Source organism: Emys orbicularis, chromosome 20, assembly GCF_028017835.1.
Source record: "Emys orbicularis isolate rEmyOrb1 chromosome 20, rEmyOrb1.hap1, whole genome shotgun sequence".
Classification (NCBI taxonomy): Eukaryota; Metazoa; Chordata; order Testudines; family Emydidae; genus Emys; species Emys orbicularis.
In genome coordinates this window covers 22,583,983-22,607,701 of record NC_088702.1, presented here as the reverse complement: position 1 = coordinate 22,607,701, position 23,719 = coordinate 22,583,983, and the positions used below count along the sequence as shown (strand labels likewise).

Sequence of the window (23,719 nt, the reverse complement as noted above, 5' to 3'; positions counted from 1 at the left end):
GGGGACATTCGCCAGCCTGGGCTGTGCAGAAAACCAGACCGGATCACCGCAGGGGGAAGGGATAGCTCAGTGGTTTGAGCATTGGCCTGCTAAACCCAGGGTTGTGAGTTCAATCCTTGAGGCGGGTCATTTAGGGTTGTGGGGATTGGTCCTGCTTTGAGCAGGGGGTTGGACTAGATGACCTCCTGAGGTCCCTTCCAACCCTGATACTCTATGACGGTTCCTTGGCCTTCAGTTCTATGCCAGGGAATCTCTTACCTTCAGCCCCCTGTGTGTCAGTGAACAGAACAGAGATGGGGCTTCTTCCTTTCTTCTCCCAGCCTGAGCTCCTCTTCCCTATATATATATATACACGCAGCAGGCCCCTGTATCATATAGAAAGTGGAATCACTTTCTGATGACGATTTCCGATAACACAGCAGTTAGCGATATATCATAAAGGGGGCTGGAAGCACGGGAAACCAGGTGATTATTCTTTCCCAAGAGATCTGCCCAGATTTAACCCTTCACTAACCCACCCTTTCTGTGTTTCTGGGGCCTCACTAAGGCAAGCCAGTTGATGCAGGTGAACGTCAGTCAGATGTCACAGAGTGAAGCCAAGCAGCTGGACTGGGTTCTTAACGCTGATTTCATTTCATAGAGTCTAAGGCCAGAAGGGAGTGGTAAGATAGTCCAGTCTGACTTCCTGTATATCCCACGCCAAATAACCTCCCCTTGTGAGGTCTGCATGCAGCCCATATCGGTGTGTGTGTGTGTGTGTAAATGAGCCACATCCTTTAGAAAGAGGTGTCTTGATTAAAGAATGGAGAATCCACCCTGTCCCTATCTCCTGGGAGCCAGGACTCCTGGGTTCCATCCCCAGCTCGGGAGGGGAGGGGGGGTCTAGTGGTCAGAGCGCAGGGTGGGGAGGGGCTGGGAGTCAGGACTCCTGGGTTCACTGACCAAGGTGGGGAGTGATTCCGCACAGTGCTGGGGTGAGGGGCACCCCACACAACTTTGGGGTGGGCATGACAGACGGCTGGGGCTGTTCTGGGCCAAAGTGGGCACAATCCAAATGTTTATCAGAGAGGGGAATTATCCATCCAACAGTTCCCTAGGGCAGGGGTGGGAGCTCTGACCCTGGCACTCGTTAGCTCGAGATTTCATGGCAAGAATTTGCAGCGTGTCTCCAGGCCCCTGGGGCTATGTGCCTAATGTCAAGGGACATTGGTAGGGTGACCAGAGAGCAAGAGAGAAAAATCAGACATTTTTTTGCGGGGGGGAAGGGGATAGTTGTGTATATAAGACAAAGCCCCTAATATCGGGACGTCTGGTAACCCTCATTGTTGGCCCCTTGTTGACCTGAATTTGATGGGTTAGTTGTTATGGCTCACCACTGATCACATCCGACCAGAAGATTGATAGGTTCTTATCCAATTCAGACTACACGGTTCAAGAACTCAGAGAGTTCTAGATCGGGAGAGGATTCTCGGGGTGCTCGGCAAGAACACGTACACTGAGGACAATATCAAATTGATAAAACCTTTATTGACATTAACATAAAAATAAGGAATGCAATGAAACTTACAACTGCAAAACAGTAAAAGAATTCCAAAACTCCTGGTGGTAACATTCCTATTATAAGTACCTTAACCTAACATACTCACACCCTTCCTCGAGAGCCCGGTAATAGGAGGTGAAGGCCCAGCCTCACTCCTGGCAGGCCCGATTACGAGATGGTGCTGGCTTCCCCGATGGTTAGCAATGTTGAGTAGTTATACTACACTGCACAAGCTGAGCTGATAGCGTGATAGAAGATAGAATAGATAGATAGATTAAAAGCACTCCGAGAAACCGAAGCTTCCGGAGTTAGAAAAGCAAGAATTTAAAAGAGATTAAGAGTTTAAGAGCTCAGAATATAGAACATAGCAGACCCTAAGAGCTAAAGAAAGCAGCTGCCGAGTGCTCTCTTACAAGGTATTTTATAGGATCCTGACCTATGTAATTCAGGCCCAACCTCCTGTACCCAAATCTTAGTTCCGGACCCTACGGAATTTATGGGGACCCTTCTCCTATAGGTTAGTGGATTATGACACTTACTTTCTATATATTAATAAGGATTATCTCACTCCAAAAACTGCCAGCCTAGGCTCTCTTGGTGACCTCCAAGTGGTGGTGTACCCTGCAGTTACCAACCGGTTGTAGATGCCGGATAAACCTGTGATGTGATGTGGGTAGTTCCTCCCCTTGGTTCCCCAACATTCAAGGACCATTCTTATCTGTGCCAAAGGTTGCCAGCTTTTATGCTGACATATTTATAACAAATTCTACTTTTTGCTATATAGCAGATTTTACAGGCCAGTCGGCTTCTTGCATTTCAGCAAAACTTATTATTAGGAAACACATGCCTCAACACATCCTAAATTCCAAGGAATTAATACTCATAAAATATAAGAATAACATGGATTAATTTCAGAAAAAGAAACATATCAATCGATACGGCTGGCTGGATTAGTAGGATATAATAACTAGCAAAATAATCCTATGGGCTACGCCCTCACTGAAATGTGAGGGGGGGAGGGGTTGGTCGGCCCTCTCCCAGTACCCAAAGAAAGGGGAAGGGCTGAAGAGGAGTCATTATCCTGAGACTGACAGGCCCCAGGGCCAATGGGGAGAGGCCAGTGCTCCAGGTCGGCCTGATTGACAGGGCAACAGGCCAATGTGGGAGTCAGGAGCCCAGGGCCTGTCCTCCACGTGAGCTGGGGCTGGCTGAGGCAGGGCAGAGCTAAGGGGAGAGCAGCAGCCCGAGCGGTCCAGTCCAGCAGCTGTCTCAGAGCATGCCGACCGCCCCCACAATATGGCCGGAGGAGGAAGCCTCATGTTGTCCAGCAGCCTAGTGGTTAGAGCGCTCGTCCTGGCTGTGGGAGATGCTGGTGTGGTGCTTTCCTCTGCCTGGGGCACGGCCTGACCCCCAGGCTGTAGGTCCTTGCAGGGGTGGGTCTCGCTCAATCTCTACTTTTCCAGCTCTTCCACTTGGGATAAACTATTTAAATAGTCACAGATTCCCAGGCCAGACGGGACCCACCGGGGCCATCGCATCCGACCTCCTGTGTCACAGGCCAGGGAATGTCCCCCACAGGATTTCCAGAGCAGATCTCTCAGCAAAAGCACCCAGGCCTGCCTTGAAAACGGCCACTGACGGAGAACCCAGCAGGAGCCTTCGGAAACTGTGCCAACAGTTAATTCCCCTCCCTGTTAAACATGTACATCTTATTTCCAGTCTGAGTTTGTCCCGTTTCAGCTTCCAGCCGTGGGATCACGTCAGACCTTCCTCTGCTGGGTCGAAGAGCCCGTTAGTAAGTATTCGTTCACCTTCTCTGTGTTCAGCTCAGTGGATCGAGCTGCTGGAGTCTGTCGCTGTGACGCAGGTTTTCTAATTCTTTCCTCATTCTCGTGGCTCTTCCGCAATCGACCAACCTCCCCCTTGAACCGTGGGCCCCAGCACTGGACACTGGATCCCAGAAGCGTCGTCCCAGGGCCAAAGCCAGAGGGAAAATCCCCTCCCTGCTCCTACGTGAGATTCTCTCACAAGTGAGAGAAGGACTGGACCTGGAGGTTGGGAGACTCTAGCTTTTGCTCCAATTAATGTTTGAGTTAGACAGTGTGGGACAGCGTCAGTAGGAGGCAGAAATAGCGTCTAGGGGTAAAAGGGGTTTTTGGCTGGTATAACTGCCCCTATGGGCTTTAGCCAGCACAGTGATGTCCCAGGAGATCACGCGCCCCAACCCGCAGAGCTGTGCCAGCAAAAGTTTCTGGTGTAGACCCGGCCTTACTCTTGTGCGTTCAATGACAGACGAGATTCTAGAGAACAAGGCTGCAGATTCAGCCAGGTGCCACTACCAGACCACCACATCCTGGCAGAATCTGAGCCGGGAGTTCATATGTGTTTATAAATAATCCCCAGCTTTTCCATCACACTGTTTCCATCGCAGCTGATCTCCAACCACTCTCTCTCTCTTTAGACACCTGGATTCCATCTGAAAGCCCCCTACCCATCTCTACAAACTCTGGGAGCAAAACTGGCCTGGAATGCAACCAAGGTCAAAACGCTCTTCTCCGCTCAGTTATTGTGTAATTAAATTCCCCCAGCCGGGTGCGACTCTGTGCTCTTGAGACCCAATTTGACGCAACCCCCTGATATGGGGCAGATAAAAACTGTTCCCAGTGAATATTTACACAATTTAATGAAAAGGAATTTTAACAACCTGTTCTGGGAATGGGAGGGGAGCTGTCATAATGGAGCCAACTCCATGGCCAACCTTAGTTTCGTTCTGACAATCTCACCCGACTCCCATTTGGTGTCAATTGGCCCTTGCTCCAATGGAATCAATGGAGCCAGATCCCCAGCTGCTGTGAATTTACCGGTTCCTCTATCATTTACAGCACCTCAGGATCTGGATAAACGCCTCTGATATGCAAACGTTGCACCTCTACCCTTGGGACTAAGCTGAGTATCACCTCTTATCTCTGTTGCACAAACAGTATGGGACAAGTTCAATAAAACAATAGCTGATGGATTGAGAAAGGGTCGATCTGAACTGTACTGAAAGAGGGAGTGCCCAGGTATGAGGGTCGTGCAATTTATTACATTTCAGTAAATCATTCACTGTTACTCCCAGTTTCTAGATTAATCAGATTGTGTTCTTCGACTATATAGAGAGGAAGGGGCTGTGCTAGACAGGTTAGTGCATCTCTTCGATACTACAGAGAACTTGGAGGTGAACGGAACCGTTGTGCGGCTGAAGGTAAGAGTTTTTAATGCTGTGTTAAATTATTGCTTGTAATCACTGATGATCTGCTGAAAGCGCGTAAAGGCTGGAGATATATTTCAAATGCAAGCTCCAGGGATAAAGCGGCTCAGTTTGTGCAAAGGAAAAGAAGCCCCACTCATGGAATGGTATGTGAACCAAATAGGGAGATTTTCAAAGGCAAAACCAGCAGCGAGGGGGCCAGCGTCTGCTGAAACTCCATGGGAGTCGGGCCTCAGACTCCCTCCGGCTGCTTTGAACATCCCAGGTTTAGGGAGCAGAGAGGAACCAGTCGAAATACTTGATTTGGACTTTCAAAAAGCCTTCAGCAAACTCCCTCACCATAGGGCAGGAAGGAATCGAAGCAGTCCTGGGGCGGGAGGCAATGGACTGTCATGGAGCAGAACCTGGACAATTTTGCAGCGTTGTTGTAGCCGTGTGGGTCCCAGGATATTAGAGAGACAAGGTGGGTGAGGGAAAAGCTTTTATTGGACCAGCTTCTGCTGGGGAGAGACACAAGCTCTCGAGCTCCGCTGACCCGCAGAAGAGCTCTGTGTCGCTCGGAAGCTCGTCTCTTCCCCCACCTTGTGTCTCTAGAAAACAGAGCTGGAATTCATGGGAATTTTGTGTGATGGCAAAAGCTTAAAAGTGGAGGCCTCCAAGCTCTATCCTAGACCCAGCGTTCAAGTTACTCAAATGATCTGCAAGGGGGGTGAGCGAGGAGGTGGTGAAATCTGCAGAGGAGGCCACTTACTGAGGTTAGTCGGGAACTTCAGCGAGATCGAACGGAGCTGGGTCGATGGGCAACACGATGGCAGATGAAGTTGAGTTTTGATCAATGCAAAGTAACCACATGGGGGTGGGGGGGTTTGAAGCCTCCTAGACCTGACAGGTTCTAACTGAACTGGGCTGATCCAGGAAAGGGACCTGAGCGTCCCCGTAGGAAGATCAATGGACACCTCAGCTCACTGTGCAGCTGTAGAAGAGAGAAGTGAAGAAGCCGTTGGGCTGCCCAAGGGGGTGGAGATAATGTAGAAAACTCTGACCCTGGTGCCCCACAGGCAGCGCCAGTCACCCCATGTCAGAAGGGACGGTGCAGACTTGGATCAATTACAGATGAGGGAGTGAAAACTGGGCCCGATCCCCAGCTGGTGTTAATCGGTCGTAGCTCCATTGGAGTCAATGGGGCTAGATCCCAGCTGGGGTTAATTGGCCATAGCTCCATTGGAGTCAGTGGGACCAGACCCCAGCCGGCGTATAACAGTGTAACTGTTGAAATCAATAGTCCCATTCGCTTGCTGGGGCCTTTTGAAGAACAGCTAGCCAAAAACTCAAAAGGTAATAACAAAATGTTTTTTAAGTACATCAGAAGCAGGAAGCCTGCTAAACAACCAGTGGGGCCAAAACCTGAGCTGGCTTTTGTAGGTGACAAATCTGAGGAACTGTCACAGATTGAAGTGTCAGTAGAGGAGGTTTTGGAATTAATTGATAAACTCAACATTAACAAGTCACCGGGACCAGATGGCATTCACCCAAGAGTTCTGAAAGAACTCAAATGTGAAATTGCAGAACTATTAACTATGGTTTGTAACCTGTTCTTTAAATTGGCTTCTGTACCCAATGACTGTGTTGCCTGCCTAGAAAGGCCTCGAGATGGCAAACAGGGGTCCGTCGCCCGGTGTGCTTGGCACCAATGAAGACACCGAGGGGAGAAAGCAAGCCAAGTTTATTTCAGAGCTCTGAAATGGCACTAGGAGACCAGCATGTCTCAAATCCAGTGCAACAAATACAAACAACTTTTACCTTTTATACCCCAAACTGTTTACATACATCTCTTTGTCTGGCTGTTCCCCCTCACCCCTCCCTTCCAGACAACTGTTACAATAAGCTCTACATAAGCTTGTGAGAAAACTTTCCCAGTCTCTGCGACCTTGGGTTAGACGCCTGCAAACTAACTACCCCTCCTTTCCCTCCTCCTTATCTCTATTATTTCTGCTACTGTGAGTGAAACTGCAGCCATCTGCTAGAAACGCTGACCAATACATTTCTGCTTCAGCCTGCTTCAGAGCATGTAAGCAGTTAGCACAGAAGTAGGTGAGAGTGCACAAGATGGGTTTTGGGGGTTCAGATAGGCCCAGAGCAAAAGAGTTTCATCGGCACTTTTGGCCTTCCGCTCTCCCGAGTTATGGTAGCTATGCCTAGTGGACCCCAACAACTGAAAGTTAGCTAATGTAATGCCAATATTTAAAAAGGGCTCTAGAGGTGATCCCGGCAATTACAGACCGGTAAGTCTAACGTCGGTACTGGGCAAATTAGTCGAAACAATAGTAAAGAATAAAATTGTCAGACACATAGAAGAACATAAATTGCTGGGCAAAAGTCAACATGGTTTCTGTAAAGGGAAATCATGTCTTACTAATCTATTAGAGTTCTTTGAAGGGGTCAACAAACATGTGGACAAGGGGGATCCAGTGGACATAGTGTACTTAGATTTCCAGAAAGCCTTTGACAAGGTCCCTCACCAAAGGCTCTTACGTAAATTAAGCTGTCATGGGATAAAAGGGAAGGTCCTTTCATGAATTGAGAACTGGTTACAAGACAGGGAACAAAGGGTAGGAATTAATGGTAAATTCTCAGAATGGAGGGGGTAACTAGTGCTGTTCCCCAAGGGTCAGTCCTAGGACCAATCCTATTCAACTTATTCATAAATGATCTGGAGAAAGGGGTAAATAGTGAGGTGGCAAAGTTTGCAGACGATACTAAACTGCTCAAGATAGTTAAGACCAAAGCAGATTGCGAAGAACTTCAAAAAGATCTCACAAAACTAAGTGATTGGGCAACAAAATGGCAAATGAAATTTAATGTGGATAAATGTAAAGTAATGCACATTGGAAAAAATAACCCCAACTATACATACAATATGATGGGGGCTAATTTAGCTACAACAAATCAGGAAAAAGATCTTGGAGTCATCATGGATAGTTCTCTGAAAATGTCCACGCAGTGTGCAGAGGCGGTCAAAAAAGCAAACAGGATGTTAGGAATCATTAAAAAGGGGATAGAGAATAAGACAGAGAATATATTACTGGCCTTATATAAATCGATGGTACGCCCATATCTTGAATACTGTGTACAGATGTGGTCTCCTCATCTCAAAAAAGATATACTGGCACTAGAAAAGGTTCAGAGAAGGGCAACTAAAATGATTAGGGGTTTGGAACGGGCCCCATATGAGGAGAGATTAAAGAGGCTAGGACTTTTCAGCTTGGAAAAGAGGAGACTAAGGGGGGATATGATAGAGGTATATAAAATCATGAGTGATGTGGAGAAAGTAGATAAGGAAAAGTTATTTACTTATTCCCATAATACAAGAACAAGGGGCCACCAAATGAAATTAATAGGCAGCAGGTTTAAAACAAATAAAAGGAAGTTCTTCTTCACGCAGCACACAGTCAACTTGTGGAACTCCTTACCTGAGGAGGTTGTGAAGGCTAGGACTATAACAGCGTTTAAAAGAGAACTGGATATATTCATGGTGGTTAAGTCCATTAATGGCTATTAGCCAGGATGGGTAAGGAATGGAGTCCCTAGCCTCTGTTTGTCAGAGGGTGGAGATGGATGGCAGGAGAGAGATCACTTTTTTCATAGATTCTAGGACTGGAAGGGACCTCGAGAGGTCATCGAGTCCAGTCCCCTGCCCACATGGCAGGATCAAATACTGTCTAGACCATCCCTGATAGACATTTATCTAACCTACTCTTAAATATCTCCAGAGATGGAGATTCCACAACCTCCCTAGGCAATTTATTCCAGTGTTTAACCACCCTGACAGTTAGGAACTTTTTCCTAATGTCCAACCTAGACCTCCCTTGCTGCAGTTTAAGCCCATTGCTTCTTGTTCTATCCTCAGAGGCTAAGGTGAACAAGTTTTCTCCCTCCTCCTTATGACACCCTTTTAGATACCTGAAAACTGCTATCATGTCCCCTCTCAGTCTTCTCTTTTCCAAACTAAACAAACCCAATTCTTTCAGCCTTCCTTCATAGGTCATGTTCTCAAGACCTTTAATCATTCTTGTTGCTCTTCTCTGGACCCTTTCCAATTTCTCCACATCTTTCTTGAAATGCGGTGCCCAGAACTGGACACAATACTCCAGCTGAGGCCTAACCAGAGCAGAGTAGAGCGGAAGAATGACTTCTCGTGTCTTGCTCACAACACACCTGTTAATACATCCCAGAATCATGTTTGCTTTTTTTGCAACAGCATCACACTGTTGACTCATATTTAGCTTGTGGTCCACTATAACCCCTAGATCCCTTTCTGCCGTACTCCTTCCTAGACAGTCTCTTCCCATTCTGTATGTGTGAAACTGATTTTTTCTTCCTAAGTGGAGCACTTTGCATTTGTCTTTGTTAAACTTCATCCTGTTTAACTCAGACCATTTCTCCAATTTGTCCAGATCATTTTGAATTATGACCCTGTCCTCCAAAGCAGTTGCAATCCCTCCCAGTTTGGTATCATCCGCAAACTTAATAAATGTACTTTCTATGCCAATATCTAAGTCGTTAATGAAGATATTGAACAGAGCCGGTCCCAAAACAGACCCCTGCGGAACCCCACTCGTTATGCCTTTCCAGCAGGATTGGGAACCATTAATAACAACTCTCTGAGTACGGTTATCCAGCCAGTTATGCACCCACCTTATAGTAGCCCCATCTAAATTGTATTTGCCTAGTTTGTCGATAAGAATATCATGCGAGACCGTATCAAATGCCTTACTAAAGTCTAGGTATACCACATCCACAGCTTCTCCCTTATCCACAAGACTCGTTATCCTATCAAAGAAAACTATCAGATTGGTTTGACATGATTTGTTCTTTACAAATCCATGCTGGCTGTTCCCTATCACCTTACCACCTTCCAAGTGTTTGCAGATGATTTCCTTAATTACTTGCTCCATTATCTTCCCTGGCACAGAAGTTAAACTAACTGGTCTGTAGTTTCCTGGGTTGTTTTTATTTCCCTTTTTATAGATGGGCACTATATTTGCCCTTTTCCAGTCTTCTGGAATCTCTCCCGTCTCCCATGATTTTCCAAAGATTATAGCTAGAGGCTCAGATACCTCCTCTATTAGCTCCTTGAGTATTCTAGGATGCATTTCATCAGGCCCTGGTGACTTGCAGGCATCTAACTTTTCTAAGTGATTTTTAACTTGTTCTTTTTTTATTTTATCTGCTAAACCTACCCCCTTCCCATTAGCATTCCCTATGTTAGGCATTCCTTCAGACTTCTCGGTGAAGACCGAAACAAAGAAGTCATTAAGCATCTCTGCCATTTCCAAGTTTCCTGTTACTGTTTCTCCCTCTTCACTAAGCAGTGGGCCTACCCTGTCTTTGGTCTTCCTCTTGCTTCTAATGTATTGATAAAAAGTCTTCTTGTTCCCCTTTATTCCTGTAGATAGTTTGAGCTCATTTTGTGCCTTTGCCTTTCTAATCTTGCCCCTGCATTCCTGTGTTGTTTGCCTATATTCATCCTTTGTAATCTGTCCTAGTTTCCATTTTTTGTATGACTCCTTTTTATTTTTTAGATCATGCAAGATCTCGTGGTTAAGCCAAGGTGGTCTTTTGCCACATTTTCTATCTTTCCTAACCAGCGGAATAGCTTGCTTTTGGGCCCTTAATAGTGTCCCTTTGAAAAACTGCCAACTCTCCTCAGTTGTTTTTCCCCTCAGTCTTGATTCCCATGGGACCTTACCTATCAGCTCTCTGAGCTTACCAAAATCCGCCTTCCTGAAATCCATTGTCTCTATTTTGCTGTTCTCCCTTCTACCCTTCCTTAGAATTGCAAACTCTATGATTTCATGATCACTTTCACCCAAGCTGCCTTCTACTTTCAAATTCTCAACGAGTTCCTCCCTATTTGTTAAAATCAAGTCTAGAACAGCTTCCCTCCTAGTAGCTTTTTCAACCTTCTGAAATAAAAAGTTGTCTGCAATGCAGTCCAAGAATTTGTTGGATAGTCTGTGCCCCGCTGTCTTATTTTCCCAACATATATCCGGATAGTTGAAGTCCCCCATCACCACCAAATCTTGGGCTTTGGATGATTTTGTTAGTTGTTTAAAAAAAGCCTCATCCACCTCTTCCACCTGGTTAGGTGGCCTGTAGTAGACTCCTAGCATGACATCACCCTTGTATTTTACCCCTTTTAGCCTAACCCAGAGACTCTCAACACTTCCATCTCCTATGTCCATCTCTACCTCAGTCCAAGTGTGTACATTTTTAATATATAAGGCAACACCTCCTCCCTTTTTCCCCTGTCTATCCTTCCTGAGCAAGCTGTATCCATCCACACCAACATTCCAATCATGTGTATTATCCCACCAAGTTTCAGTGATGCCAACAATGTCATAGTTGTATTTATTTATTAGCACTTCCAGTTCTTCCTGCTTATTACCCATACTTCTCGCATTTGTATATAGGCATCTAAGATACTGGTTTGATCTTTCCTCCCAGTTTTGTCCTGACCCTTTCTCTCTGCCAATATAGCCCACACTCCCTCTCGTTTCCGACCCATCTCCCAGGTCTCCATGTTCCCACTTACCTGCGGGCTTTGCTCACCTGTCCCCGTCGAACCTAGTTTAAAGCCCTCCTCACTAGGTTAGCCAGTCTGTGTCCAAATAGGGTCTTTCCCCTCCTCGAAAGGTGAACGCCATCTCTGCCTAGCAGTCCTTCCTCAAATAGCATCCCGTGGTCTAGGAAGCCAAAGCCCTCCTGGCGACACCATCTTCGCAGCCAGGCATTCACCTCCATGATGCATCTGTCTCTGCCCGGGCCCCTACCTTTGACAGGAAGAATCAAAGAGAATACCACCTGCGCTCCAAACTCCTTCACCCGTACTCCCAGAGCCCTGTAGTCACTCTTGATCCGCTCAGTGTCACACCGCGCAGTATCATTTGTGCCCACATGGATGAGTAGCATGGGGTAGTAGTCAGAGGGCTGGATAATCCTCGACAATGCCTCCGTAACGTCTCGGATACGGGCTCCCGGCAGGCAGCATACCTCCCGAGATGAAATGTCAGGGCGACAGATGGGCGCCTCCGTCCCCCTCAGCAGAGAGTCTCCGACCACCACTACCCTACGTTTCCTATTCGCAGTGGTGGCAGCAGACCTCCCAGCCTTAGGGGTACGAGGCTTCTCCTCCTTTACTGTAGGGGGTGATGCTTTCTTTCCTGTATCAAGAAGAGCATAACGGTTACCTATTACCACAGCGGGAGGGTTCGGAGCAGGGGTGGAGCTCTGCCTGCTGCCAGAAGTAACCAGCTGCCAGTGTCCACCCTGAGCCATCTCCTCCTCCACCAGTGGTGTATCAGCAGTCCTGTGTACTGGGACAGCTACCTCAGCTGTCTCCACATGGACACTGTCCAGGAATTGCTCGTGGATTCGGATGCTTCTCAACCTAGCCACCTCCTCCTGTAGCTCTCCCACCTGCTGCCTGAGAGATTCCACCAGCAGGCACCTTTCACATTGGATGGTCCCCCCAGCCTGGATATCAGTAAGTGGAAATTGCAAGTTACAGTCTCTGCAAAACCACACCAGGATCTGGGTAGAAGCATCCATGCTCAGGCTCTCTGTCTGGCTACAGGCGCAGGTGGAGGAGACAGAAGCAGTGCTGGTACAGGTGTTGCGGGTCTTCCTAACCATCGTAAGCCTCCCTCTGTCAAACTCCCGTCTGCAGCCCCCGTCCGCTGAAAGGGTTGTTTAAGCAAGAAGTTTTAGGTTTTAAGGGGAATAAAGGGAAAACAGATAGAACCGGCAAGGGACCCTCGCCCCTTCCCAACTCCCTTGCGAAACTCCCTGTTAGCAGCCCCTGGTCGCAAAAGCTCCCTGGTCGCTTGTGCGCTGCTTTATAAAGCCCTGGCCTGTATGAATGCCCCGCCCACTGATTAAGGCTCAGCCAATTACCAGAGGCTTCTAGGTTTCAAACCTTCCTTTGAAGCTCACAGCTTCCAACTGCCAGCCACAGCACACGGTCCTTCAAACAACCAACCAAACAAACAGACTGACAAACACAAGCTCAGCACACAGCAAGTAACCCCCAAACACAAACAAACACACACTACAGACAGTCACTTACCCCAAAAGGGTGCTGTATTACTCCTCCTTCACCTGGAGAACTCCCTTGCGAAACTCCCTGTTAGCAGCCCCTGGTCACAAAAAGCGAACTTGATCATTACCTGTAAGGTTCAGTCCCTCTGGGGCACCTGGCATTGGCCAGTGTTGGCAGACAGGACGCTGGGCTAGATGGACCTTTGGCCTGACCCAGTATGGCCGTTTTTATGTTCTTATGGCCATCTGTCAATACGTACACAGGCTATACACTGACTTGCGGTATAATTGTTTCCTTCTACACTGAAGCTATTTGGTGTAACAAGATGTGATGCAGAGGCAGGTCATGTCCCTGTGACTGTCACTGGCTCCATTTTCCATGATTTTCCATGATTCCGTTCGGAACAATGACTATTACAAGGATTGCCCTACGGAGCGCCTGTCTACAGATGTCCCGGAGCCCCCACTCTGCTACTGCTGGGCATGTCTGGGGCATGGGGGAGCTGGGAGAAATTCTCTAACCAAAACTTTTCTCCACTGAAAAATGCAGGTTTGGGGCGACTGAAACATTTTAGGTTTCAGAGTAGCAGCCGTGTTAGTCTGTATCCGCAAAAAGAACAGGAGAACTTGTGGCACCTTAGAGACTAACAAATTTATTAGAGCATAAGCATCCGAAGAAGTGGGTGTAGCCCACGAAAGCTTATGCTCTAATAAATTTGTTAGTCTCTAAGGTGCCACAAGTACTCCTGTTCTTTTTGTGAAACATTTTAGAAATTTGTGTCAATTTCGCTGCATTGCTTCAGCCGGAAAAAATTCTAGAAAAACAAATCCTAAAAAAAGGAAACGTTGTGTCTGGACATTTCCAGAATTAAATGATTTGATTTTTTTCAACTCAAAGTGTCTTTTAATTTCAAAATTGATGGCAATTTTTATTTTAAAACTAATTTAAAAATATTTTGAGATACTTGAAAAAGAAACAAAACCATTTTTTGTTCAGCTTTTTAGTTACATGAGAATTTTGGGCCAACCAAAAAAGATCACCCCCCCCCCCATCTTTGACAACTGCCAGTGAACCAAAAAATTGATTATTTGTGCAGCTCTGATCCCTGGTGCTTTACTCCCTGATTCTTGGCTGGAATTCCCATTCCCTTCTCATTTCGGTCTTGACTCTCTCCTCCTCCCCCCCGGCAGAGCTCGCTGTGTCAGCCGTGAGAAGCTCCGTTCAGCTCCGAGCCCAGCCCCGTGCGCCTCCCAGCACCAGCATGGTTTCCTTCATCCTCTGCCTGCTCCCTGCTCTCCTAGCTACAAGTGCACAAGGTGAGTCACTCGCTGCTGTGGCCATTGAAACCCGCCTGGACTTGGACCCTTTATACCCCACGGATCCCCAGTCAGGGGAACATCCAGCATGTGCAGGGAGGGGGATGAGCTCTGTGTGGGGTACAAGGCCAGGTCTACACTACTGCTGCTGTAGTGACTTACCCACAGCGCTGTAGCTGGGCCAGCAGAACCCTGTATTGAAAACGCCGCCTGTCCCAATGGATGGGGGTTTCCATCCCTCTAGGAACTCCCCTCCCCGAGCGACGGTAGCCGAGTTGAGGGAAGGATTCACCCATCGACCTCCATCTCCTCCAGGGGTTAGACTGGCCTCACTGCAGTGCTCAAAGTGTGAATTCCCCAAGTGCCATAGCTATAACAACCTAACTGTTGAGTGTGGAACAGGCCTGAGGGACACCATTACTGGACACTGCCCTGAATTCTCATTCCCATGCAGGCCCCTCTGCACTGCTTTGGCAACATAAAGGGGACTCAATATACAAATAAATGACACTGCTTGGGGACTGAGTGTAACCTGGAATCAGGCCTACCATTTCCGGTAGCAGAGGGCTCTCCAACCGAGCAAACAAAGGCAGAATGAGATCCAATGGCTGGGAGTTGAATTGAGACCAGTCAAAGGTGGCATTAACCCTGGCAGCAGCTTCTCAAAGAGGGGTGGGGGGGTGGATTCTCCATCACTTGGAGTCTTTACACTGAGATTGGACGTCCTTCTGAAGGATTGGCTCTAGCTCAACCATCAGATATGGGCTGCCTGGAGGAAGTGCTGGGCGAGGTTCTCTGGCTTGGGCTATGCAGGAGCCCAGATTAGATCAGCATCAAAGCCTGAAAATCTACACCTCTCTAAAAGAAAAGTTGTGAAGCTGCTGCACTTATACAGCTTGTGTGCAGGGCGCTGTACATAAGGACTGAAGTGCAGAGATTCTCCACTTAGAGGTCCCCAAGAGGTCTGTGCGTGTCCTTGCGCTGTGGTTAACGTGACTGTATCAATGGTAATTTGGGGAACAACAGTTTTTTGCCTGGCAATTTCCATCCTTCCCATCCCCCACAGATTGCAAACAACTGGGCTGCTCCAGAGGGATGTGGGCAAAGTTGGCTTTAACTTAAGCTGAGGGCCACGTAACCGGCTGTAAACCTGGGGGCCAGTCCATCAGAGAGCCTTCCCAATGGGGAGCAATCCCCACAAAGCTAAGGGACAAGACACTGGCTTCTACACCCCAAACCTTTCTGTCAGACTCCTCTGCTGGCCGGCTGGCAGCCCAGAGAGCCTGGCTGCACTCACCTCAGTGGTATTTCCCTATTTCTGTTCAATGAAGTAACTTTTCAATGCTGCGTTCCATCAACTCCATAATTTCAGGGGCTGTTCTAGACATCCCTGGGCAGAACCCTATTGACTTTGGGAGAGGGGAGTGGGGTTGGAATCAGAAAACCAGAAGGGGGAAATCGGGGGGACACAGAGCTGTTGGCGTCTGGCCAGCCCAGCCACACTTTCAACTACCTCTGTGACTGTGTGTAGATCAAAGAACCAGTTGATGGCACCATTGACATCTTCCAGCCCATCAAACCCACCCAGCCCAGCGCTGCCCAGCGTCCCCATGGAGCTTAACATGTTACACCCTGAGCAGCTGATCTCCCAGACAGAAAGACGGATGATGGGGGGGGGGCGGGAACACACAGTGGCCTGGGCATGGGAAGAGAATGGGAGACCTTGGTACGGGGAGGGGGAACGGGGGGCACACAGAGCCCCTGGCATTAGGTAGGGGGTGGGGCAGTTAGCCTGGCGTCCCTGCAATAGAAGGGGATGGGAGGGAAACTCGAATTTGTGAGGGCAATGGGAGGCTGCCAGGAGACCCGGGTCGTGCAACGGACTCAGGCAATGCATGCTGAGAAGTGAGCGACTCTCTGGTACTGAGTACCTTTAAAACAGGAATGAGATCTTGGGTGGGTGGAGCTTAATTTGTGGGCGGAGCTTGGGAAGAGCACCATCCCCTTCACCCGTCCCCATACTGACCCCCTGGGTACTGCTGGCCCAGGGCTGAAATTGTGCAATTGCCGAGCGTACGAGAGGAAATTGGGTCCGTTAACCCCTCAGCTTGTTTGGAGCAGAGGGGGAAGACTGGGGCTGAAGGATGTGCCAGAGGTGACACTGTTACACCACAGTAAAAAGGAAATACTTGTTCTTCTTTCTCCAGCACAAACCGTGACATGCCACCAGTGCTCCGGCTCCGCAGAATCCTGCCTGCCTGCAGATGGGACCTGCTCAGTAGGCACAGCTAAAGGCGGCTGCTTTACGATGGCAGAAGAAAATACATTGCGTAGGTGACATTGCCGTCAACCCAGGCACATTGTACCTCACAGTCTGTCACCATCCTCACCTCATTGCTAAGGCAACACAATCCATCAACAAAGCACATTCACCCGGCACAGAACACTCAGTCTGGGCTCGACGCTTGATTTATTCAGGCAACGTTAAGTGTTGCGACCGGAAGACTCGGCGGTTTGAAATCCTGGCCCCATGGAGCCAGTTGTAAATCTCCCATTGACTTCAGTGGGGTCAGGATCTCACCCCTTGGGCTTTAGTTATTGATTTTTATTCACGAAGTTTTCATCCCCACAATGGACGGCTGCGCTGCAACAAGCGAAGCTGCTTTGGGTGGAAATGCCCGTTCTGAATCGTGTTAAAAGAAAGGAGATTGGCGCTGAGATCCCTTTACACTGTCCACTTGCTCCCAATGTCCTGTCTGAAGCTTTTAGTCACCTGCCCCGCCTTACAAAATTTTTCACCTTGCTTGGGATGCAAATTCAAGATAGTTTCTGCCCGTTTGACTTAAAGAGATTCCAAACCATCTCCATGTTCAACTCCCTGAGGTCCTCATGCCACCGGATTTCGCTAGTTCCCTTCTCAACGTTTGCCCTTTTGAAATTGAAAACCTGAGTTACACACCTGGTTTTGTTCATCCTTTCTTTGAAATAAAGAGATTTAATGTTTCCTTTCATTTACCCTGTAAGAAGGATGCATAGTACAGCATCAGCTCTAACGTGATCTATCTATCTATCTATCTATCTATCTATCTATCTATCTATCTATCTATCTATCTATCTATCTATCTATCTATCCCCATTACTCTCTCCCTCCCTCCCTCCCTCCCTCCCTCCCTCTATCTATCTATCTATCTATCCCCATCCACCCCCTCTATCTAATCTATCTATCTATCTATCTATCTATCTATCTATCTATCTATCTATCTATCTATCTATCCCCATTACTCTCTCCCTCCCTCCCTCCCTCTCTCTCTCTCTCTCTCTCTCTCTATCCCCATCCACCCTATCTATCTATCTATCTATCTATCTATCCCCAGACACCTATCTCTCTCTCTCTCTCTCTCTGACCACACTCAGGAAATTTTCCCAGCACAGTCACAAATGGGTTTATTAAAACTTCCCCCCACTCAGGGTTTGGCTTCATTGCAGTTAATGTGGACCGTGACCCGGGGTTTAGCTCTAACCCCCACACCTCCCCCTACTATCCACCCACAATACCCTTTAACCCTAGTGGATACGAGCTGTGAGCTCAGGCCGGCTGTGCAGTTCAAGGTGTAGCTTAGACCTGGGTTCCACTTTAACTTTGCAGTGGGGACGCAGCTATAAACTAGGTTATTTCATACAGTTGCCGATAGTCCTCCAATGCCTTCCCATAATTCCTTCAGGGCTGTGATTTCCTGCCCTCCTGCCCACTCCCTCCTGCTGCACTGAAATCACCTGCCGGTTTATACCCCTTGGTGATGCTTTAAACCCCACAGTCTCTGCAGCCAGCTCCGGCTCTACCCGGCTCTCAGCAGAGATGCCGTCGCAGAGACTCACGGCAGAGAACAGCCCAGCTCAGGGCAGCGCTAGGAGCCCTGGGACATGCCCCCAAAGGCCTAGCGCTGCGCCGGGATTAGTGCAGCACCGGCCTGGCGGTGTCCGGGTGGATCTAACCCCTGGGAGGCGTCACAGTGCGGACGCTCACCCCAGGGCGTGGCTAACCCGGGTTCACTCGGCAGTGCAGACACTGCCACCGGGCCACAGGGACCGTTGTGATCCTCTCGGCACAGACCAGAGACCTGCCCCAGATCACCCCTAGGGCAGAGCTGGGAGAGACACATCCCGTCTGGCTTTACACATTGTCACTGATGGAGAATCCACCACGGCCCCTGGGAGATTGTCCCAGTGGTTAATGACCCTCCCTGTGAAAAACGTTCCCCTTATTCCCAGTCTGAGTCTGTCCGGATCCAGCTCCCAGCCGCTGGATGGCGTCCGACTGTCCGCCGGCCGACTGAGGAGCCCGTCAGTAAATGTTTGTTCCCAGGGTAGGTTCTGGCAGACGGGGATCACGTCACCCCTGAGCCGTCTCTGTGTTCAGCTCCATGGATCGAGCTCCTGGCGTCTCTCGTGCTAAGGCAGGTTTTCTAGCCCTTTAATCGTCCTCGCGGCTCTTCTCTGACCCCTCCCCAACTGACCAACGTCCTTCCTTAAGAGTGGGGCTCAGAACAGGACACAGGCTCCCAGCAGGGTCGCCCCAGAGCCAAACTCGGAGGTCAAATAACCTCCCTGCTCCTCCTCGAGGTTCCCCTCCCGGCCTCTCAGTTCTGTTCTTTGTTTTCTTTCTTTAAGGTAGATGGGACAAAGACCACTCTCTTCTCCAAAGGCTGTCTAAGTGATTATAATAGTGGCATAAAAGTCCCCATCACTTTTACTGGTGGGAATGGCAAGTATCTGAAGATCAACACCACACGATGCAACGACGCAGATAACTGTAACTCGGCTCTACTGGAAGGTACGTAGGGGTCTGTTCTTACCATCCCTGTTTCATGGCTTGTCCACAGGAACAGTGAGATGGCGCTGAGCTGGGGTGTGAATCTAGCTCTCCGTGTGCCCCCTGCTGATGCACGTGAACAGCTTGTTCGGGCGCTTTGGAAGGGGATTAGCTCAAAGCACATTAACGAAGGGTTCACGCGTGTCAGCAGGGTGCACAGGGACAGCTAGGCCGTGGCAGGCTGGCGCAGGGTAGATTCAGAGCCCAGCGGACGCTTACACCCCCCAACCCATTGCCAGAGTCAAATGGTTCACGTGGACAAGCCCCTGGAACAACTGTATTTGTTCCTATTTCTCCCCTTTACTGCCCCCAACGTCCATTCACTCGAATGTCATTTCTGTCGCCATTGAAATGCCTGTCGCTGGCGGGTCTCCAAACCAGGGGGTGGAACAGTCGGGCTCATGTGAAATCAAACGGGCGAGGGTTGCACGCGAGAGGGGGCAGCAGCCGGGATGGGCTCAAATCTAAACCTCCCTGAACCTGTCAGGCTCCACCTTCAAACTCGCTGGGGGCTCTTGGGGGGAGAACACATGTGGCTGGGATATCGGCCCCGAGGGGCACAGCTTGCTCTGGGCGGGCAGGGACAAAGGGAGGAGGGGTTGCCTTGGATAGCAAAGGTGTCTGCACCTGCTCTGAGGCTGAGATGGGAATAGGAGACGGACTCATTGAAAATCTCCGGGTAGAGATAAAAGGGGTAAAACCCAAGGGGGGAGGCGCCATGGTGGGGTCGGCTACAGACCAGCTAAACAGGAAGAAGAGGTGAATGAGGCTTTTTTTAAACAACTCACAAAATCATGCAAAGCCCAGGACATGGTGGTGACGGGGGATTTCAACCACCCAGATATCGGTTAGGAAAATAACACAGCCGGGCACAGATTATCTAATAAAGTCTGGGAATTCATTGCAGACCACGTTTTATTGCAATTTCCCCCACCTTGCCAAGGTTTCAGTGCATTCCCTATGCCCCTCGTCCCCCATTCTACCCCCCCACACACATTCCAGGGTCTGTGTATATGCCGTCTTCATCTCCCCTCCCCCCCCACCCTCCTCCTTCTCTCTGTCTGGGAGATCAGTCATTGCAGGTGTCACCATGTTACACCCCCGGGGACGCTGGGCAGAGCGGAGATGGGGTGTCAGTGGGGCCATCGACCAGGGGTTTGATCTGAGACAATCACAGAGGTGGCTGGGCTGATCAGCTGTCGGTGGCGGGGGAGGGGTATTGGTGTTTCCAATTTCTCCAAAAGACAGCAGGGTTCTGGCCCTGGGTGCCTAGAAAATGACCGAAAATTCTGGAACCGATTGGCTGCGGGGGTCAGAGGTTGCCGTGTGACAGATGGACGGAGCGATGCTGTCGGGCTGGGGGTGGGGCCTTCGTATGCATGGGCAATGCAGGGCAATGGGCGCACAACATGATATAAAAGAATTTTAACCCACTTTGTAACTGTGTGTCTCTCTCGGTTCTCAGTGCCCAAGGAGAACACCACCACGAACGGGCGGCAGTGCCCAACCTGCTTGTCTCTGAATGCCAATACCTGCGACAGCCAAATCACCCCTTGTACCGGGAACGAGATCTATTGCATTGATTTTGTTGGGGAGATACAGAAAGGTAAATTCCGCCTGCTGGCCGCAGCTCGGGAGCTACCCTGGGAATCTCATGGCTCAGGAACTCCCCAAAGGGCTGGTGAAACCTAGGGCCAGTCTACACTAGAAGCGCTACAGCAGCGCCATTGTACCGCATCTGGTGAAGACGCTCTGTGCTGACGGGCGAGAGCTCTGCTGTCCGCACAATAAAACCACCCCCGCAAGCTCCCCCACCGACACAGCGCTGGGCACACGGGTGCTCAGGTTGGTGAAACTTATGTTGCTCAGGGGGGTGGCTTATTCACACCGCTGAGTGACATAACTTATACCACCGTCAAATGTAGTGTAGAAAAGCCCCTAGAGTCACCCAGAGCCTTGGGCTGTGCTGCTGCTCTAACCACTAGACCCCACCTCTTTCTGTTTAACGTGGCTAAGCTATTGCTCAGTGCGGAAGCTCCTGTTCTCAGTGTGTGTCCAGGACTCCCAGCGCTTTGGGGTGTTTATAAAATAACTGAACCGAGTGGTTGGGGCTGCCGGGGACGGTGAGAGCCGGGCGTGTTCCCCGGGGGTGCTGCACGCTGGGGAAGGAGCCGCCCCCGGCGATCAGCTTGGTCCCAAACTCCAGCTTCAGTGTCTTGTGGAGCTGCAGAAAGGAGCGCGGGGGAGACAAGAGGGGACCAGACGCCCGCCCTGCCCTGGCCGGTTACAGCGAGAGCAGGGAGAGCACCGGGCGGGTGGGAACGGGAGGCAGAGGTGGGAACCGCTGGGTGATGGAGACAGAGGTTCTGGGGGCAGAGAAGGAACCAGAGCTGCCCCCACCTAATAACAGGCTGATTTCCTCCCTCAGGTACACCTGCAGTTAAATCACCATTTGCTGCAAAAGGCTGCGCTACTGAGTCTGTACAGGGCATTAAAACTGGAGACACCCTGGTTTCTGCAGGCTACACGTTCACGTTCACAAAGGTGACTGCCAGTCCTGCGGAGAAAACACCCACTTCCACCAAACCACCTACCACCACCAAACCAACCCAGGCCACCACCAGTGGAGCCAGCCCGGCTCTGGGGAAATTCTCCTTTGCCCTCGGCCTGACTGGGCTGCTGCTGGTGAAGCTGCTCTCCTGAGCCCGCCCAGCACGGGCCACGCAGCACCTGATTCCTGCGCGTTGCAGCCCGAGCTATAAATCGTATGTTAATTCTATTGATTACTTACGAAGTCCCAGTGATCACTGGGAGGTCTGACAGGTTCTGGTCCCTAGATCTGTCCCAGTGTTATTAGAATTGCTGTTCAGTTGGGGACCCCGATGGGGCCGGTCGCAGCCTTTGCACTGTAGGAACCTTCTGTGTTTCTAATTCTTTATCAGCACATTTAGCAGAGTCCCAAACGCTCCAGCCCAACCCGGGGGACAGCGGTAATACAGAATGTCCGTCTGAACCGCCCCATACTCGCACTGCCCCTTGCAGAACAACTGGAAATGTTATCCATTGTCTTCCTCCTCACCATCACCTTCTTCATCGTCCCCCGTGGCCGTGATCCGGGCACCCCCCAAACGCTACATCTCGCTCGCCTCCTGCCCACAGGCTGGGGTACGATTTTATATGTTATTCCAATGCCACTGTGCCTAATGCCTATTCAGTAGGGGGTTCGCCCCTCCTCCTTATCTGTATCTCCTAACCCTACCGATGTCCGGGTCCCTTCTCCTGTAGGTTAGGATGTTACTGATCTCAGCTTATTATTAGACACGTCAATTCCTTGCCATGGCCGGCTTGTGGTCAGACATCTGCAGAAGTTCCCATCCTACAATATCCCCAAACCGGTGTTAGCTCACGTCCCTGTGGCTGGCTGGTGTTGTTACGGACAAACCACCCCTTTAAGCACTCTGTTCCCAGTCCCCTCAAATTTAGGGGCGACCGTTGGGCCATTTTACTGTGCCAAAGTTCATAGGCCCCAAGCCTTATCCTAACCGCTGCAGCCAGCGTCTTACGGGAGACAGGCCTGTGGGCTTCTTGCGTTACAGCTGAATGAAATAAATGCTAAAGCTGGCTCAAAGGGTGACAGGCCTGAATTCTCAGCTGCACCCGCTCTGTGGCCCCTCCGCGCTGCCGGGGCGATGCAAAGGGGCCGCTGCATAGCCAAGGGTCTGCCCAGCGTATGGTTGTGTGTGTGTCCCGGTACCTCCCGGCTGGCTGGAATCTCTCTGTGCTTTAGCAAATTCACCGAATAAATCAGGATCTGAAATAAAAGCCACCGGTGTGTTGTTATGCTCCGGTGCCCTGTTGCTGATCCCACAGGCGTCGACTCCATGGGTGCTCCGGGGCTCAGCACCCACCAGCAGCCCCGCAGATCAGCTCCTCCCCTTCCTCCCCCAGCCCTCCCGCCCATCGGTGCTCAGCTGTTCAGTGGAGTGCAGGAGGTGCTGAGGGGAGGGGGAGGAGCGGGTGCAGGAAGGGGCGCGGCAAGAAGGGGTGGAATGGGGTGGGTGGGTCCAGCGGCAGAGTGGGGGTCGAACACTCCCCAGGAACTTGGGAAGTCGGCACCTCTGGATGAGCCCATCCGCATGAGACTGGGGCGCTGTCAGATGCATTAGCCACAGAAGAATTTGCTCGGCTCTGTGTATATACACACCCTGGGCAACCCACATGAGGTTCTGGGAATATAGAACATAGGTTTTATTTTGCACCTGTGCTGAAGCCTGGGCTCTGGGACCCTGCGGGGTCTCCCCTGCAACCTCCACACTGCTGGTCACCCAGCGCTGAGATGCAGCTGTCTCTGGGGTGGGGCACGGGGGCTGTTTATACAGGGATCCTTTACCTGGAGCTGAGATGCAGCCACTTCTAGGGTGGGGCAGCACAGGCCCTGTCTGCCCTGCAGGTTTGATTTGGCACCGTGCCGACCTGCAGTGCAGATGACTCCACTATTGTGAAATGGGGCTGGAATCGAGCAGAACATTTACTTGGGGGTTTAGCCCCAGGGCAGCTGCACTGGTCGGGGGCTGGGGGAGCAGAGTGCAGAGCCAGCTTCAACCAGCGTCACGAGGGGGTGAGGCCCGGGAGCCGATTGTCA

General features: G+C 50.1%; 1 protein-coding gene across 1 annotated transcript; it reads left to right on the top strand.

The window, feature by feature from the left end:
* The first annotated feature begins 14,152 nt into the window (after positions 1–14,152).
* On the top strand, positions 14,153–21,780 carry LOC135892139 (phospholipase A2 inhibitor and Ly6/PLAUR domain-containing protein-like). The gene is made up of 5 exons (XM_065419834.1): positions 14,153–14,207; positions 16,415–16,537; positions 18,880–19,038; positions 20,543–20,683; positions 21,506–21,780. Exons 1-5 carry the CDS (start codon positions 14,153–14,155, stop codon positions 21,778–21,780), a joined length of 753 nt encoding a protein of 250 aa, XP_065275906.1.
* The last annotated feature ends 1,939 nt before the right edge of the window (positions 21,781–23,719 follow it).

Coding starts and splice junctions, on each gene's coding strand:
- LOC135892139 (XM_065419834.1), top strand. CDS start 14,153: ATGGTTTCCTTCATCCTCTGCCTGCTCCCTGCTCTCCTAGCTACAAGT. Junction 16,538..18,879: donor GGCAGAAGAAAATACATTGC/GTAGGTGACATT, acceptor TCTTTAAGGTAG/ATGGGACAAAGACCACTCTC. Junction 20,684..21,505: donor TGTTGGGGAGATACAGAAAG/GTAAATTCCGCC, acceptor TTCCTCCCTCAG/GTACACCTGCAGTTAAATCA.